Here is a 17,554-nt window from a genome sequence, read left to right as displayed (position 1 = left end):
TGGAGAAAAGTCATCAGCAGGATTACATGAGCTGAGATTATGTCAGCCTGATAACCCTTTGCTTACAACTGAATTCCTGGGATCATTCTTGGTGAAACCTCCATCGCTCCATTACCATGTTCCCGACTTAGGGAACTGGGACACCTATCCGATCCATGTCCAGAATTGTGGCTCCAGTAGGGGGTAGTTCTTTATTACCGAAGAAAAAAATATTTTTGAAATCTTAACTGTAGCAAACTTTGAAATTTGTATAAAGATCTTGCATCATGAACAGCTGTCTGTGTAATATTATTTGCTTCAATTATTTTGAAATAGAAATGCATTATTCATAATCAACTGTGAAATTAGGTTTGTAGTCTCAAAGGAAGTCAATAAATGAAGATTTAGAGAGTTGTTTTGCATTAGTCTCAAATATTCAAAGATCAATTTGGAAAGTATGAACCATGAATAACAATAATATTATGTATATATCTATCAATAGATCTTCTAAGTTCCTTATTTTAAAAAAAAAGTTCCATTATTTCTTCAATATTAGAACACCTTGTTAAAAACAGAGTTCATTAGACATTATGTTAACAACTCTAACAATTTACATTTATACATCACTGTAAATGCATGAAGTAGTTTACAGGAATATAAAGTTGCAAAATTTGACAAAATTGGAACTGATAGCCAAATAGGGCCATTAGTTGCATTGTTTTACAGGCAGAAATGAGGACCCTGAAACACATCTGGGTACAATAGAAAGGATAGCCAAGGACAGGCAGAAATGGAGGACCTTCATTGCTGCCCTAAACACCAGTAGTATACCAGGCAGTACCTAACTTACAGTGCCAGCAATTACTGATCGGGGTTCAGTTCTCACCACTGCATATAAGAAGTTTGTATACGAAGGGTGATTGATAAGTTTGTGGCCTAAGGTAGAAGAAGTCAATTTTAGAAAACCTAGCACGTTTATTTTTCAACATAGTCCCCTCCTACATTTACACACTTAGTTCAGCGGTCTTGGACCTCCAGAAAGTGTATCCACAGCAGGGGTGATTGATCAATTCGTGGCCTACGGTAGAATTAACTTCAAACTTTCTGCATAATCACTCAAAGAGTTGACCTGCATGTGCATGTAATGAGAGCTGTATAATTAATCTCCGTCTACCTTAGGCCACGAGTTATCAATCACCTCTGCTGCGGACATTTTCTGGAGGTCCAAGATACGTATGCTCCACGACCGCTGGACTAAGTGTGTAAATGTAGGAGGGGACTATGTTGAAAAATAAATGTGCTAGGTTTTCTAAAATCGACTCCTTCTACCTTAGGCCACAAACCTATCAATCATCCCTCGTATTCTCCTTGTGATTGTGTTGGTTTCCTTTGGCTGCTCCGGTGTCCTCCCACATTTCAAAGTGTACAGTTGTGGGCATTCTACATTGGTGCTGGAAGTATGGTGACATTTGCAGACACAATCCTCGCTGATCTGATTTGATGCAAACAGCACATTTCACTTCATGTTTCAATGTACATGTGACAAGAAAAGCTTATCTTAATCTTATATGGAGCAGAAATGTGCGGAGAGTGAAGATACCTTTGTCAGTAATCGAGAAAAGACAAAAAAAAAAATGTACAGTGGATCCTGGAAGGAATTCAGAAGAATTGATGTCCAGTGAGAGTGAAACCACTGCAGAAATTCCTCTGCCAATGACTGTCAGAGAAGCAGTAGGTGAATTCTGTCTTCCTCTGGTGGAAAATGGAGCAGTGCACTAGAGGAGGATGCCAAGACCACTGTGCCAGAAACCGAGAAGCTATCAGATTATCTTGCACCTTTGTCGCAGTCAGCATAGGATGTTACTTGCGGTTTTGACGGAGTTCACCGATGGGGGAAGTCTGATGGGTGGAGAGATCTGAATAAGCACTTGCAAGTTACAAGAGTTGCAATGACTGATTATGTCACCTCCAAGGGGAGTGAAACTACACAAGAACATTAATGATCTTCATCAAGTATTTTTAGTGCATAGTAGAAGAGATTGTCCATTACAGTTCTGTGACCCTGTAACTATTCCATTTGAGACTCATCTTACGAGTCCTCCCACCCCACACAGAATGCCTCAAATCTGACCACTCATGTTTCAGGGTCCAGCAGGCTACTGGCTCTGCAACAGTGAAAGTGTGGTGTTGGATGGAAGATTTCTTATGCATACTTCCTACATATGCCGCTATTGCTGCAGGAGAAATGGTTCTACAACACCCTAGAGCAGCAGGCCATTGGTAGGAAAAAATCTGATATAAAACAGCAGTATTTTTTCACAGTTTGAGTGCCTTGCATTTTATATACCCAGTGTGAAAAGCAAGGATGTGAATGTCATAACACTGGTGACAGCTGTCAGGTACACCCTTTATTAGAGCTCATTTCTTTGATAACTTCCATCCATCCCCTGTCAACACCACAAGATCTATGTATTTAGTCAATATTTAGCACATTACTATAAACAAATACTGTCTTTATCTATATAACAGGTTACAGAATGGGATATTTTTCTACAACTTTTATTTTTGTAAAGTTGCTCAAGGAATGTTTCACCGCAGAAATTTATGCTGGAACCTTTTTTGAGCCAGTGCTCTGCATTATTTATTTATTTACTTTTTACTTATTCATTGACAGGATGTGGACGCTATTGACAAGGCCAGCTTGGCCTGCCTAATTGCCCTTGAACTGAGCAGCTTGCTGGGACACTTCAGAAGGTCATTAAAAGTCAACCAATTATATATTCTCCCCTAGGTAGACTGCCAGACTAATAGAATTAGTTAACACAAAATTATCTTGGACAATCGGGTACTTCTGGTTACACAACCACCTACGTAAAATAGGGAAGATGTAGAAATAGTTCAATTTTGCACTATTATGAAGCACACGGACAAGAGAAATCCTGGTGATATCAAAATAGGGAGATAGGAATATATATTATGGGTGAGCCAAAGTGCTTGGTATAATCTTCTGAAAGTCACAGCAGAGGCAAAAATGGTTTCCATTTCCACACTAACATGTCTGTCCATTGCCTCATTTACTGCCGTGATGAGGCCAAATTCAGGTTGGAGGAGCAACATCTCATATTCCATCTGGGAAGTCTCCAACCTGACAGCACGAACATTGATTTCTCTAATTTCCAGTAATATCTTCCCCTCTGCCTTCCTTTTTGCTTTTCTTTTTTGTCCCTCGCCCTCACCCCCATTCTGGTTGCATGCACCCCTTTTCTCCTGCCCCCACCTCCTCTGGTTTCCCACGTCCTTCCTTTTATTCATGGTCCACTGTCATTTCCTATCAGATTCCTTCTTCAGCTCCCAGCTTCTCACATCATCCCCCGCCCCCACTTGCCCACCCCTGTGTCTGGTCTCACCCATCACTTGCCAGCTAGTACTTCCAACTAGTGCCATAGTTGGATGCATCAGCAAGGGAGATGAGGCTGAGTACAGGGCTACGGTAGGAAACTTTGTCACATGGTGTGAGCAGAATTATCTACAGCTTAATGTGAAAAAGACTAAAGGAGCTGGTGGTAGACTTGAGGAGAGCTAAGGTACTGGTGACCCCTGTTTCCATCCAGGGGGTCAGTGTGGATGATTACAAATACCTGGGGATACGAATTGACAATAAACTGGACTGGTCAAAGAACACTGAGACTGTCTACAAGGGACAGAGCCGTCTCTATTTCCTGAGGAGACTGAGGTCCTTTAACATCTGCCGGATGATGCTGAGGATGTTCTACGAGTCTGTGGAGGCCAGTGCTATCATGTTTGCTGGTGTGTGCTGGGGCAGCAGGCTGAGGGTAGCAGACACCAACAGAATCAACAAACTCATTCGTAAGGCCAGTGATGTTGTGGGGATGGAACTGGACTCTCTCACGGTTGTGTCTGAAAAGAGGATGCTGTCTAAGTTGCATGCCATCTTGGTCAGTGTCTCCCATCCACTACATAATATACTGGGTGGGCACAGGAGTACATTCAGCCAGAGACTCATTCCACCGAGATGCAACACAGAGCGTCATAGGAAGTCATTCCTGCCTGTGGCCGTCAAACTTTACAACTCTTCCCTTGGAAGGTCAGACACCCTGAGCCAATAGGCTGGTCCTGGACTTATTTCATAATTTACTGGCATAATTTACATATTACTATTTAACTATTTATGGTTCTATTACTATTTATTATTTATGGTGCAACTGTAACGAAAACCAGTTTTCCCCGGGATCAATAAAGTATGACTATGACTATCTAGATTTCCAGCATCTGCTGAATATTCTTTAAAATATTCTAAATTCAGTTTGATCCTACAGTGTGGATATTAAAGGCTGTAATTCCAAGCCTACTTTTCCTGTGTTTGTTGATTATCAGTGTTTTACTTGTCAACATCTTCATTATTTGCATCGTCTTATTAAGAATGAATCAACAGATTTGATTTACTTGAGTTTTTAAATCAGGCCATCTGTTTCATTTGGCAAAGCAGTACTACGTATTAGAATTCTGCAGAATGTGCCATTCACAAAACATACCACCCAAATCCAAAATGTCTACTATCAAAAAGAACAAGGACAATAGGTGCAAGGGAACATCATCATCAGCAGACTCCCTGCATTTTGGCTGCCACACCACTTTGGAAATATATTAGCTGTCTTCCTCGTTACTTGGTTTCATTCAGGAAGTCTCTGTCCTACAGCACTGTGGGAGTGACTTTGCTTCTGGGTATTGCAGCTGTCCAAGAACACAGCTCATCGTCACCTCCTCAAGGGTATTTAGAGATTAAACACTGATCTTGCTGGCAACATCCAGGTTCTGGAAAAAGAAATGAGAAGCAAAATGTTTGCAGGGAATTGCAAGGGAGTTTACGCAGGTTGTACTTTTTGGCACAGCAAAGTTGGGGTTGAATTCGAGAATTTTTCTCCAATTATATACTTTTCACGCATGGGGAGGAGTACTGCCAATCTTGTGTCACCTTCACAAAGCAGAAAATAGCTTGGCATTTAAAATTATATCACTACATTGATTGAACTACAGAGAAATTAATAAATTCCATTCAGTAATGAAATAAATTAAGCTTTTTAATACTGTACTCCTGTACTTTATCATATAAGTAATGAGATAATAAAAGACACATCAAAAGTTTTTTTAAGATACAATATTTGTAAGTTTTATCTGAACTCTTTTTCTGATAAAAAGGAAAAAACTTAAAATCATTAACAGCAGAATGCAGCATTAAGTTTACACTCACTATGTACACACACACAAGGAATAATTGTGTAATCTTTCCACTGTGAATAAAGTGCCTATAAAAGTACTCACCCCCCTTGGAAGTTTTCATGTTTTATTGTTTTACAACATGGAGTCACAGTGGATTGAATTTGGCTTTTTTTTACACTGATCAACAGAAAAAGGCTTTTTGTGTTTAAGTGAAAATAGATCTCTACAAAATAATCTAAATTAAATACAAATGTAAAACACAAAATAACTGATTGCATCAGTATTCACCCCATTTAATATGACACACCAAAACATCACTGGTGCAGCCAATTGTTTTTAGAAGTCACATAATTAGTTAAATAGAGATCATCTATTTGCAGTCAAGGTGTTTCAATTGATCATAGTAAAAATACACCTGTATCTGGAAGGTCCAACTGCTGGTGAGTCAGTATCCTGGCAAAAACTACACCATGAAGACAAAAGAACACTCCAAGCAATTCTGTGGAAAGGTTATTGAAAAGCACAAGTCAGGAGAATACAAGAAAGTACAAGAAAATGTCCAAGTCACTGAATATCCTTGGAGTACAGTTAAGTCAATTATCAAGAAATGGAAAGAATATGGCACAGCTGTAAATCTGCCTAGATTAGGTTGTCCTCAAAACCTGAGTGACTGTGTAAGAACGGGACTACTGAGGGAGGCCACCAAGAGAACTATGACAACTCAGGTGGAGTTACAAGCTTCAATGACTGAGATGGGAGAGACTAGGCACACGACTGTCGCCTGGGTGCTTTATGGGAGAGTGGCAAAGAGAAAGCCACTGTTGAAAAATACTCACATGAAATCTTGGTTAGAATTACTCAGAAGTCAACTGGAAGAGGTTTCTATGGTCAGATGAAACCAAAATTGAGCTTTTTGGCCATCTGACTAAATGCTATATTTGGTGTAAGCCAAATACCTCACATCATCAAAAACACACCATTCCTACTGTGAAGCATGATGACTGCATCATGCTGTGGGGATGCTTCACTGCAGTAGGCTTAGGAAAGCTTGTGGAAGTAGAGGGTAAAATGAATGCAGGGAAATCCTGGAGAAAAACCTGATGCAGTCTTCAAGAGAACTATGACTAGGGAGAAGATTTGTTTTCCATCAAGACAATGACCCCAAGCTTAAAGCCAAAGCTACACAGGAATGGCTTAAAAACAACAAAGTTAATGTCCTGGAGTTGCCAAGTCAGAATCCGGACCTCAATCCAATTGAGAATTTGTGACTAGACTTTGAAAAGGGCTGTTCAGTCACAATCCCTATGCAATCTGACGGAACTTGAGTAGTTTTGTAAGTTGTAGTGTCCAGATGTGCAAACCTGATACAGATCTATCCACACAGACCCAAGACTGCAATTGCTGCCGAAGGTGCATCTACTAAATACTGACTTGAAGGGGGTGAGTAATTAGCAATCGCTTATCTTGTGTTTAATAATTGTAATAAATTTAGACCAAATTGTAGAAATTTGATTTCACTTTGATTTGAAAGAGTCTTTTCTGTTGATCAGTGTCAAAAAAGCCAAATTAAATCCACTGCGATTCAATGTTGTAAAACAATAAAATAGGAAAAGTCCCAAGGGGGGTGTATAATTTTTATAGGGACTGTGACATAAAGCTCGAATAGATGGTCATGTGGGTTAGGAGAAGGATGTTGTGCTGTAAGATCAATAATGTGGCCCATTCAATGTACTGGGAGTGTAAATTAATAAATAACCTATTTTCTACTGGATACCATTCAATGGATGGTAGCCCTGAGAGACTATATTAGGCTTTCATTTTAGGTTAGTGTGAGGGACAATAACATATTCCAACTGGTGCAACTGGAAACATAATGAATTTCTTACATATTTTGACACCAGTGATCCTGGCACAGCACACAAAACATCAAACAAGTCTTGGATTTCTCAGTGATGAGTTCCAACAATTCTGATTCAGGCAAGTGATAATTAACTGCATCTTAAAATCTCTACACAAGTTCTAAGTAACAAGGGAGTCTGGGAGAGAATCATATGGACAAGAGTTGTACTTAATCCTCTGTACCAGCACAGAGGACCCAGGTTTAAACCGGGATCTGGCTTAACTTCTTCTGGTGTTGCTCATCAGCATGAATTATAGCTACCATGTTAAATTCATTGAAAACTATCCAGTATTTTATGTACCTACTGTTAACAATTTTTGAACATTCTCAGGTAGAATATGTTTGTTTAGCCACTGTATGTTGTGTTACAAGTGACTATAAAGAAAAATTGTCCTGGTTTACAGAATTACATCCACCATCAAGCTGCTGAAAATAAAACTCAGCCATGCATAAGTGAAAATGTAATTGAATTAAAGTTAAGTGCTGCTGTATCACATATAATAACCAAAGCTGGCCATTCTGTCTGGTGAATTGTGTTTGAAGTAACTCACTGCAGCATTAGAATTGTTATATAATGCAGTGGCTGTAGGGTTTATCTGTGCCTAAATATTAAAAATATATCAAAATAAACTATTCTGAACAGAACTATGGGATATTTCATGCATGAAAAGTTCTGTTCAGAGCATCTTTATTTTATCAAAAGGTTTTGACAAAGAAAATTATAGATGTCATATTTTGGACTGTAATGTTCGGCAAGTCTTCAAAAGCTAGCCCAGTATTGCTATATTAAAGCATGTTGTAGGCTTCGGTGCAGAAACAATGTACCTGACAATTATTGACACTGACAGGAAAAATCACTGCCAAAGTCTGACCCATTAAAAAAAAGCCATGATTAATAATGTACTAGCAAGTCACCCAGCCCTGCTGGAGTCCAATGCAATTGAACCTGAGAATCACAGTGGCAGTACATTCTGTAATGGTGCAGACTAACAAATCAAGCCCTGGAGAAGGTGAGGAAAAACTTCACCACCTATAATTGCACATGCACAAATCATCTGACGTTCATTTTCACAATGCACTAGAAGAATCTGCTTATGTAACAGATGTATTTTTGGAAGGCCGTGCTGAGTCTTTCTTTGCAAAAATCAACAAAAAAGAAATCCCAAAGCTATAGGAACATGCAGACTATGATCCCAACAGCTGCACTGGTATTTTTCTGATGGTACACTACAGCAATGACTCAGCCAGAATCTTTGGGAAGTCAAAGGAAGATGCATCATTTGCAGTAAGCCCTGTTACACTGTTGTCTTGTGCCTGAAAACTGCCTATCCCGTACCACCGCAGTGACACCCATTGTTGGGGTAAGTGGGGCAACATGAAGAAATAAAGACTCCACCTTCATTCAAAAATGGTGGTAAATGACCTCCTTTACTACACTCAGGGAATCTTGTGCAGTCTCACCATCTGTAGTCGGGCAGCCCTAGCATTCTGATCCTGCATATCTATCTCCAATGAATGAAGATGCCTTAGGGAATTAGCCATTGTCAGTACCTGCCCTATGAAGTGACCTTCTTAAATACCCCCTGAAGAGATTGAGGTCCTGCCCTTTAGAAGAGCAGAAGCAATTTTATAACAACTGCTGTAAAGAAAATTTACAAGAATGCTGCCAAGACTCAAGAGCCTGAGTTGTAGGGAGAGGCAGAGTCAGTCAGGGCTTCATTGGAATGTAGGAGGTGCAGGGGTGACCTTATAGAGGTGCATAAAATCTTAAAGGACCTAGACAGGGTGAATATGAAAGGTGTTTTCTTGGGGAAAGGGAATGTAAAACTAGGGAGTATTGATTTAAGGTGAGAGGAGAAAGATATAAAAGGGGCCTGAGGGATGACTTCTTCACACTGAAGATGGTGAGTATATGGATCAGGCTGCCAGAGGAAGTAGTTGTAGCGGGTACAATATCACCATTTAAAAGACATCTGGATAAGCATACGGATAGGAAAGATTAAGAAGGATTCAAGTAAAATACGAGCAAATGAGACTACCTTAGGTGGATGCCTTGGTCAGCATGGATGAGTTGGGTTGAAGGGCCAGTTTCTGTTCTGTGTTCCTCTATGACTATAATTGCTGGCAATTTTCCAAAGTTGTCCATTGGACTCTTGCCAGTAGTACTGTGGAATGTTGGCAGTACAACTGAGAGAATCCAGCACAGCACATCCTGAGATAAAGGAATCGGGTATTGGTGCAAAAATATGGAAACAGCTATATTTGATTGATGTTACTGACTGTATTTGTACAGTGAATGAGAAAGGTTAAGGCAGAGGTCAATTCCACAATTTTAAAACTACAGTAACATTTTTTTGGATGACATTATGGATAAAAAAATTGTAACTGCTTAGATAATCTGATAGAACTCAATGGATTAGATTTTAAAAATGACTAAAGTGACTAACAGTCTTTCATTTCATTGTTATTGCTAATAAAACTTTTTTTCAGATCACAGTGGTATAAGGATACTGGGAAAATATTTCTAATTAATGATCCAAAGGTCTTTATGGAGTTCCGAAGCTGGTGGCCCTTGCTAGCACAACTAATAGATTGTGGGGAAGATGGAGAGGAGGGTAAATTTTATCATTCACCTATTATGCTTGCTTCATGGAATCTCCTGGCGTTGAGCAGCCTACTCATCATCAAAAGAAAGGAGGATGACTAAATATAAAAACCGGTACTCCAGGGCACAATGTAATTTTCAGGTTGCCACTGCACCCATTTATAAAAGACATAGTGCAAATTGATCAGAGACCATTTGGGGACTACCTGAGGTTGCTCACAAAGCAGCTGAGGAAAGTGTTTCTCTCTCTTGGGGCAGAAGATGTGACCAGATGTCTCTAGCCTGAGCCCCTTCTCAGAGACAGAATCCTATTCTGGCCCACAGCTCAGTCTGGGGACCAGTTGGTTCTTTTTCATCTGATAATCAGCCAAATACAACTCCCTCAGGACTTGGGGAATGTGGGAGGGCTGCAGCTGTCCCTGTGGTCTATATGGTCAGAAATGCACACTAACCCTTTTTCCCCTACCCAACTCTACAACCAGTCAAATTACAGAAAGAAAAGTATAGCGCTCAGTTCAACTACAGTATGTGACCTTAAAAAAATCCATCAATCTATCAAGTCAATAATGCTTAAAATTAGTATGTAGAAATATTCAGCCTTGGAGTGCCCTTCCCAGCATTGTACCATTCAATATGGTACAATGGAGTTTATTTCCATCTCAGTAATGTCACAGCAACAGAAAAAAAATGCATTTTTTAGTTTTAAGGTCAAACTTCTTGTTTATCCTATCTAACAGTGTTAGTAGAGAAAATATTCACGTTCCACTTGCCAAAAATCATAACACAATAAAATAACTTCTAAAACAATATTTCAGTAATAAAAATTGCATCAGCTCCCAAATCTATTAACTGTGTCATCATTCATAATGGATACAAAAGAAGCACAGAGGGTCCATGCAAAGTTCCTCCCCAACTTACTACCTTTTCTTGTAAATGCTGTTCTTTGATTGTCAGTAAATCTAGGAACACTGTATGGTAAAGCACTGTGGAAGTGTCTGCTGCATAAAGATCGCAAGGGTTAAAGAAGGCAGCTTGACACCACCTTTGAAAACCATTAAGGATTGGAATCAAATACAGTTCTTAGTCATGATGTCCATGAATAAGTTTTTAAAAAAGTAATAAACCCAGAAATAAAAATCTAGAGTCCAAAGAAGGTCATTAAGCTGACATTTCAGCTCTGCTTCTTTTTCAATGGTGCTTCAAAACATTCGGAGGATACCAGCATTTTATATTTGTATTACTTATTATCCAATATCCTCTCATGGGGTTATTTGTATGCACCATAAATGCGGAGTACAGTAAATTAGCTTTCATGCAGCTCGGTATATGTGATTTGGAAATTCCCCAACGTCCACAAGCAAATGATAAAATGGTTGGGAAACACACCAAAAAATAAAGGCTCATAAATGATATAAAAACAAATCTAGCAATATGAAATACAAGCAAAATTGGAAAAGGAGAGAGCAGAGCATCAACAAGGACCATTACCAGTTTCCCAATCAACAACATAATGTAATGAATCCTTTACTGGATTACATTGGAATACATTTCCAATGAATTGTAGATTTTTTTTCAGTTTATATCATTAGTTTATCCAAAATAGTAAAAGAATGCCCATTAAACATTATCTGCATATTATAAAGAGCATAAAGTCATATCAATTATAATTCAATTTTAAGCACTTGCCCAAGAAGTATTAAAAGAATGAGACGCAAGGTAATTTTCTGAATAGGTGCTGACACAGTGGAGCCTCACAACACAGCATGCAGCAAGAAATGACAGGCGACACTTGATGCTAGCAAAAGTCCCTGTCCCAGTGTGGAAACAGAAAACTTTTTGATGAAGTTGAAGTTATATTAAGGTGCAAGGAGAATTTCAGAACCATTCACAGAACTTAGCAGTAATTATCTGGTCAGCCCTTATGAAATGCAGAGTGACAAGGATCAGCCTGTTTTTCTTCTGCCTTTTTATGCCTCCTCTTTTTGAAAACTGAATGGTGAATTATATAAAGCTAATCTTCTCTCTTGCCTGTTGGAGATCTTCAATATCGTGAGTGTACATCCTGTAGACAAGAAATTTTAATAGGAAATGCGTTCTTTGGCTAAGGCACTTTAGCATACTAGTCATACCATAGGACATTCTTCCCTGAATAAGGAAGGAAAACAAACTTCTTGGCATGTCCCACACAGTGTCATGTGGCTCAGGCAGGCAGGCAGTCATTCACTGTGCAGTTTTGTTAGGTATATTTTTCATGCTCTCCTTTCCTGTAGGTGAACACCTGAAAGAAAATTGCGATATCAATGCAAATCTGAAGAGTCCCACAAACCCAGAATTGCACTGGGGTTGCATTAATTATGAAGTACGCAGTCTTAAAGACATCGCCCAGGGTCCACAGGAGCACCATGTTAACACTGGAAAAAGAAAACAAAAATATTATGTTGTACTAACTCCATGAGATTTATAAATAGCAATACTGTCAAATATTAAAAAGGAGGAACACTTACATTTTATATACTACTTTTAACTGAGAAGCAAAAGCCTAATCTCAACAGTTTAGCAACACCGCAATAACTATGTTCACATTGCACTAAAATGGACCGTCTTTTTTTGTTTTAATTATGTCCTTTCTTGTAAAAATGTGTATAATTTATGCTTAATTTATGGTCTTCTTATGCTGTTTATGTGCCATGTGCCAGCGATGCTGCTGCAAGTTTTTCACTGCACCTGTGCATACAAATATTTGGGCGTATGACTATAAACTCAACTTTGACTTTGGAAACTTCACAAGATGTACACAGAACTGTAAAGGCCATAAAGGGTATGCCATTGAAGGAGAAAATATTTCAAGGGGTGACCAAATTATGAATATTAAGAGTATCTTAAATGAGTAATGGGAGAGGGAAGAGACAGATGGATTTTGAAAGAAATTTAGAGCATAGGATCTTCAAGATTGTTTAATAACATTTCCAGTACACAAGTGTAAAGGAGAACAAAATAATTGTAATTTCAGATCCAATGCAGCACAAAAACACAAATAAGATAAAAAAACACAATAATTAAGAATAATGCAAAAGTATTAAAACATAGGGTAGCTTGTATACATTAATTGTCTGACTCTGACAAGAAATGATAAAGTAGTGATGTTGGGGGTTGTGGAGGGGTGGGATAGTGGGTGGAGGTTTTGATCAGCCTTACTGCTTGAGGAAATTTACAGTTTTGAGTCATGGTCATGTGGTTGTGGTGTGGATACTACGTGGCCTCCTCCCTGATGAGAGTTGGAAAGAAGGTGGGTGGGATCCTTCATGATGTTACTAGCCCTTTTCTGACACCTTTCTGTATATATACAGTATATATATCTCCTTGATAGTGCGTGTGCTAGTGATGCATCGGGCAGTTTTGACCACCTGTTGTACAGCCTTCTTGTCTGTCTCAGTGCAGGTTCTGTACCATGCAGTGATGTAGAATGTCAGGATGCTCTCTACTGCACATCTGTAGAAGGTCGTGAGTATTAGAAGTGCTTGATAGCAAAGTAACAGTCAGAGAATCAGTGAACCCAGTAATGACTGGGGCACATTTTGCCAGTGGAAAGGTAAGAGTTTTGTTTGAGGGAAGTCTGGATATTTTCCCCTTCCAGCAAAGCCTCCATCCTAAAGGAGTCTAATTAATAGATTGGGATACGTGTTCATTTGGAGTGCACTGGAGGAAGTTATAATTTTGGCTCAGATGTTGATGAAGAACACTATTACTTGCCTAGTTAAATAGAAACAAGTCGAGTCTTTCTGCATTCCAAATGAGTATCAGCAAAATCTGGCCAATTCAAAGAGACAATGTACAGTATCTCCCCAAACCATGTAAGCTTGTTCCCCTCTTCCCCATTAAGATCAAGAAGTGAGTAATTTGGAGAAATTACATGAGCTTGATATTTTTGGTTGAACCCGACCAAAACCAATACTTTTTTAAAAAAAAGTTAGAACAACCTTGCAGTAAATTATATCACAGGAGACAGGGATTCAATAAGTTATGCTAGGAACAGCACTTCAAATGAACTAATTGGTTTCATTCCTGACACTTTCCACATGTCTTTTCATTTTCTTGCACTTCCTCTTTATATTTGCTGTTAAAAATGAAACTTAATCTATTTCAACAACCCTTTCAGGCTATGGATTCCTTGCTGTGTAAAACAATTTCTCTTCAACTCCCCTTTAGTTCCTTTGCCAATTATCTTAAGCTCCCACTGACTGTACATCCTTACTTCTGACACCAGCATTTCTGTAGCTCACCCAGGCACAGACCTGCTTATCTCTATTCTCTCAATATTCTCAGATCATATAAATGATAAATATATGCTCTTCTATTCCTCTTCTTATCATCAATACATATGTCTAAGCCTCAGCTGTGTTTTTCACGACAGAAGTGTTTGAAACCAACTGCATTCTAAAATAAGCAATCACAAGGTATATGAAAACACTGGGCTGACCAATATATTGTCAGCGATTTGCATTTCATCACCACAATTTTTAGTACAAGCCGTTGAGGTCCAAAATGTGTGATGTAAATTAAACAGCACAACAACTATAAGATAAAGCTGGGCTGATACTGTATTTTCACAAGTACTGAATACTGAGCTCACACAATAACCCTCTATCATAAATCAGAGTATCAATAATTTTAAAATATTTATTTTGCATTTCTCCAGCTCTTCTTCTGTTGTTGCAGTCTTCATTGAGAAACACCACGGACATTCACTGTTGACCTGCTGAGCATTTCCAGAATTTCCAGTTTTTGTTTCAAATTTCCATCGTTTGCAGTTTCATTGCTTTTAGATTTCTGCACAGCAAATTCAGATTTAATTTTAAATTCTCGCCTTCCATCTAAATCCCAACCAGAAATCCGTGAGAAAAATGGAAAATAAAATGTTCTGGATTTTGGTTATAATATCAGATGTGAGGTTAGGGTTGGGAGCTAGGAGTACAAAATAGTGACTGGAGGCAAGACCAGTCTGCAACACTCTGATTTCCTTGTCAAGCTCACAGGAGTTTTTTTGAAAAAAAAACCTTTCAAACTTTGCTTTGATTACTGAGTACATTCCTGCTCTCACTGTGCTCCTTTGCCTCAGAGAATGAGTTAAAATTAAAACTGGATCCTGACGGCATTACGGGTACACGTGGAAAAGGGACACGTTGACTTCTGGGCCAACAAAGTGACCCAAAATGAGAAGCTGTCAAATTCTCGCATCCCCAGGGCAGCTTATAACTATGAACAAATATCATAACCAGTTGCAGTTTTAACTGTCTGCTTACCCAACGGTGGGAGCTGTGTGGATGAGGCATGCAATGGAGAGAGATGAAGCTGCCTCACACCATGCATTAACAGAGTTATAGGAATGCAATAATAAGATTAATCATGATTTTTTTCAAATGAGATAAATTGCGCAAGTACATGAGCAATGTTAAGTACTGGCAACTACTTGATTGGCTTCTATTGGTGCAAAACAAAATAGACTGTGGAACAATTAAGCCAATTTAGAAAAAACAGAACACGCAGTAACAGTTGGCCACAGTCTGTGACTTTGAAATGGCACACAGAAGAGTACAGCCCTCACTTGATGTCTGTGCCAAACATGATGCTGAATTAAACTACATCTCTCCTGCCTGTTCATGATCCATACCCTTCCGTTCTCTGCATATTCATGTGTCTATCTAACAGCCTTTTATATACCACCGTTATATTGGATTCTACCACCTGTTCTAGGCAGCTACACTCTGAGTTTAAAAAAAAACTTGCCCTGCACATCTCCCCTCAGCTTAAATGCATGTCCTATAGTACTCAACATTTCCACATTGGAATAAAGATTCTGACTGTCTTCCCTATTTATGCCTCTCATGCTTTTATAAATCTTCCACATATCCCCTCAGCCTCTGATGTCCCACAGAAAACAACCCACGTTTGTCCAAGCAACACACCGAAAATGCTGGAAAAACACAGCAGGTCAGGCAGCGTCAATGGAAAAGTGTAAACAAACGATGTTTCCAGCTGAAACCCTTCGTCAGGACTGGTTAGGTTCCTCTTGGTGAATTGTGCTACTGAGATTATCACTTTCAGTTTTTTTCCAGTCCTGTTGAAGGGTCTCGACCTGAAATGTCAACTGTTTACGTTTTCCATGGACGCTGCCTGGCCTGCTGAGTTCCTCCAGCATTGTGTGTGTTGCTTGGATTTCCAAGATTTTCTCAACCAAGTTTGTCCAATCTCACTAACATAGTACTCCAAGAGGAGCCTAACCAAAACTTTCTACATCTGCAACATGACATTGTTACTCTTGCACTCTATACCTGACCAATGAACTGCAGGCAAGCATGCCATACGCTTTCTTTATCACACTTGTGGCCACTTTAAAGGAGCGATGGACTGGGACTTTGAGCCCTTTGTACGTCAACACTTTTAACGATCCTGTCTTTTACTGCATACTTCCCCTTTAGGCTTAACATCCCAAAATGCAACACTTGCTGGGATTAAACTCCACGTGCGATTTTTCTCTCCCCATCTCTGTACCTGATCTATATTCTATGACATTCTCAGACAGCCCTCTACATTGTCTAAAATTCCATTAATCTTTGTTCTATTTGCAAACTTATTAATGCATCCATCTACATTTTTATCCAAGCCACAAACAACAGAGGACCCAACACTAATCCCTGCAGAAAAACTGATCATGGACCTCCAGTCAGAATAACACCCTTCCACCACCATAGTCTTCCATAGTCAAGCCAATTCTGCAATCAACCTACTTCATCTTTCACTTTCTAGCTTTGTCTCCCAACCCCCACCTTTTTTCTGCTGGCATCTTGCACCTTTTTTTCCAGTCCTAAAGACGGGTTTCAGCCCAAAACATCGACTGTTTATTCACTCCCATCTATGCTGCCTGACCTGCTGAGTTCCTCCAGCATTTCGTGTGCATTGCACCAAACTGCTAAGTCAGCGTGAATCCTATGAATTGCACAATGAAAACCCAGTTTTCATTGTTCCCATGAATATATACTCAATGGGCACTTTATCAGGTAATTCCTGTACCTAATAAACTGGCCACTGAGTGTATGCTTGTGGTCTTCTGCTGCAGTAGCCTATCCACTTCAAGTTTTTATGTGTTGTGCATTCAGATGTGCTCTTTTGCACACTAGTATGGTAATGTGTTATTATTTAAGTTACTGTTGCCTTCTTATCAGCTTGAACCAGTCTGGACATTCTCCTCTGACTTCTCTCATTAACAAGGCGTTTTCAACCACAGAACTGTTGATCACTGGATGTTTTGTTTCTCGCATCATTCTCTGTAAACTCTAGAGGCTGTTCTGCATGAAAATACTAGATCAGCAGTTTCTAGGATACTCAAACCACCCTGTCTGGCACCAACAATCATTCCACGGTCAAAGTCCTTTAGACCACATTTCTTCCCCATTCTGAACAACAAACGAATCTCTTGACCATGTCTGCATGCTTTTCTGCTGGCATATGATTGGCCGATTAGTTATTTGCATTAATGAGCAATAGAGTGGCTACTGCAAGTATGTCAGCAAACTAGTTCTGTTGCCTTTAGTCAATTCAGTGTGATACTCTTCATATACAATGTTCAGTCATTCTTCTGCTTTCCTGGAATGAAACTGAAAGATATGATACTGAACAACTTCTAATAGGCATTGTCAAGAACCCTTAGTATATCCTTCAATCATTTAAGAATTACAACAGGACATAAAGACGTAAAATGGTGAACGAAGAGTACAATCATGTTAGCAATGCATTAATGTTTTACTTCTACAAATACTGCATAGCATAGTTAAACA

The 17,554-nt window shown here is 39.2% G+C and overlaps 1 protein-coding gene across 2 annotated transcripts in view; it reads right to left on the bottom strand.

The window, feature by feature from the left end:
- Positions 1–5,722: 5,722 nt before the first annotated feature.
- LOC140210683 (solute carrier family 66 member 2) overlaps positions 5,723–17,554 on the bottom strand; it is a 113,463-nt gene continuing 101,631 nt past the window's right edge. For both annotated transcript variants that reach the window (XM_072279870.1, XM_072279869.1), the window contains exon 5: positions 5,723–12,133. In XM_072279870.1, coding sequence (XP_072135971.1) covers positions 11,959–12,133 — 175 coding nt within the window. In that variant the 3' untranslated portion in view covers positions 5,723–11,958. The remainder of the gene's footprint in view (positions 12,134–17,554) is intronic.

Source organism: Mobula birostris, chromosome 15, assembly GCF_030028105.1.
Source record: "Mobula birostris isolate sMobBir1 chromosome 15, sMobBir1.hap1, whole genome shotgun sequence".
NCBI classification, from domain to species: domain Eukaryota; kingdom Metazoa; phylum Chordata; class Chondrichthyes; order Myliobatiformes; family Myliobatidae; genus Mobula; species Mobula birostris.
This window is presented reverse-complemented; position numbering and strand designations above follow the sequence as displayed.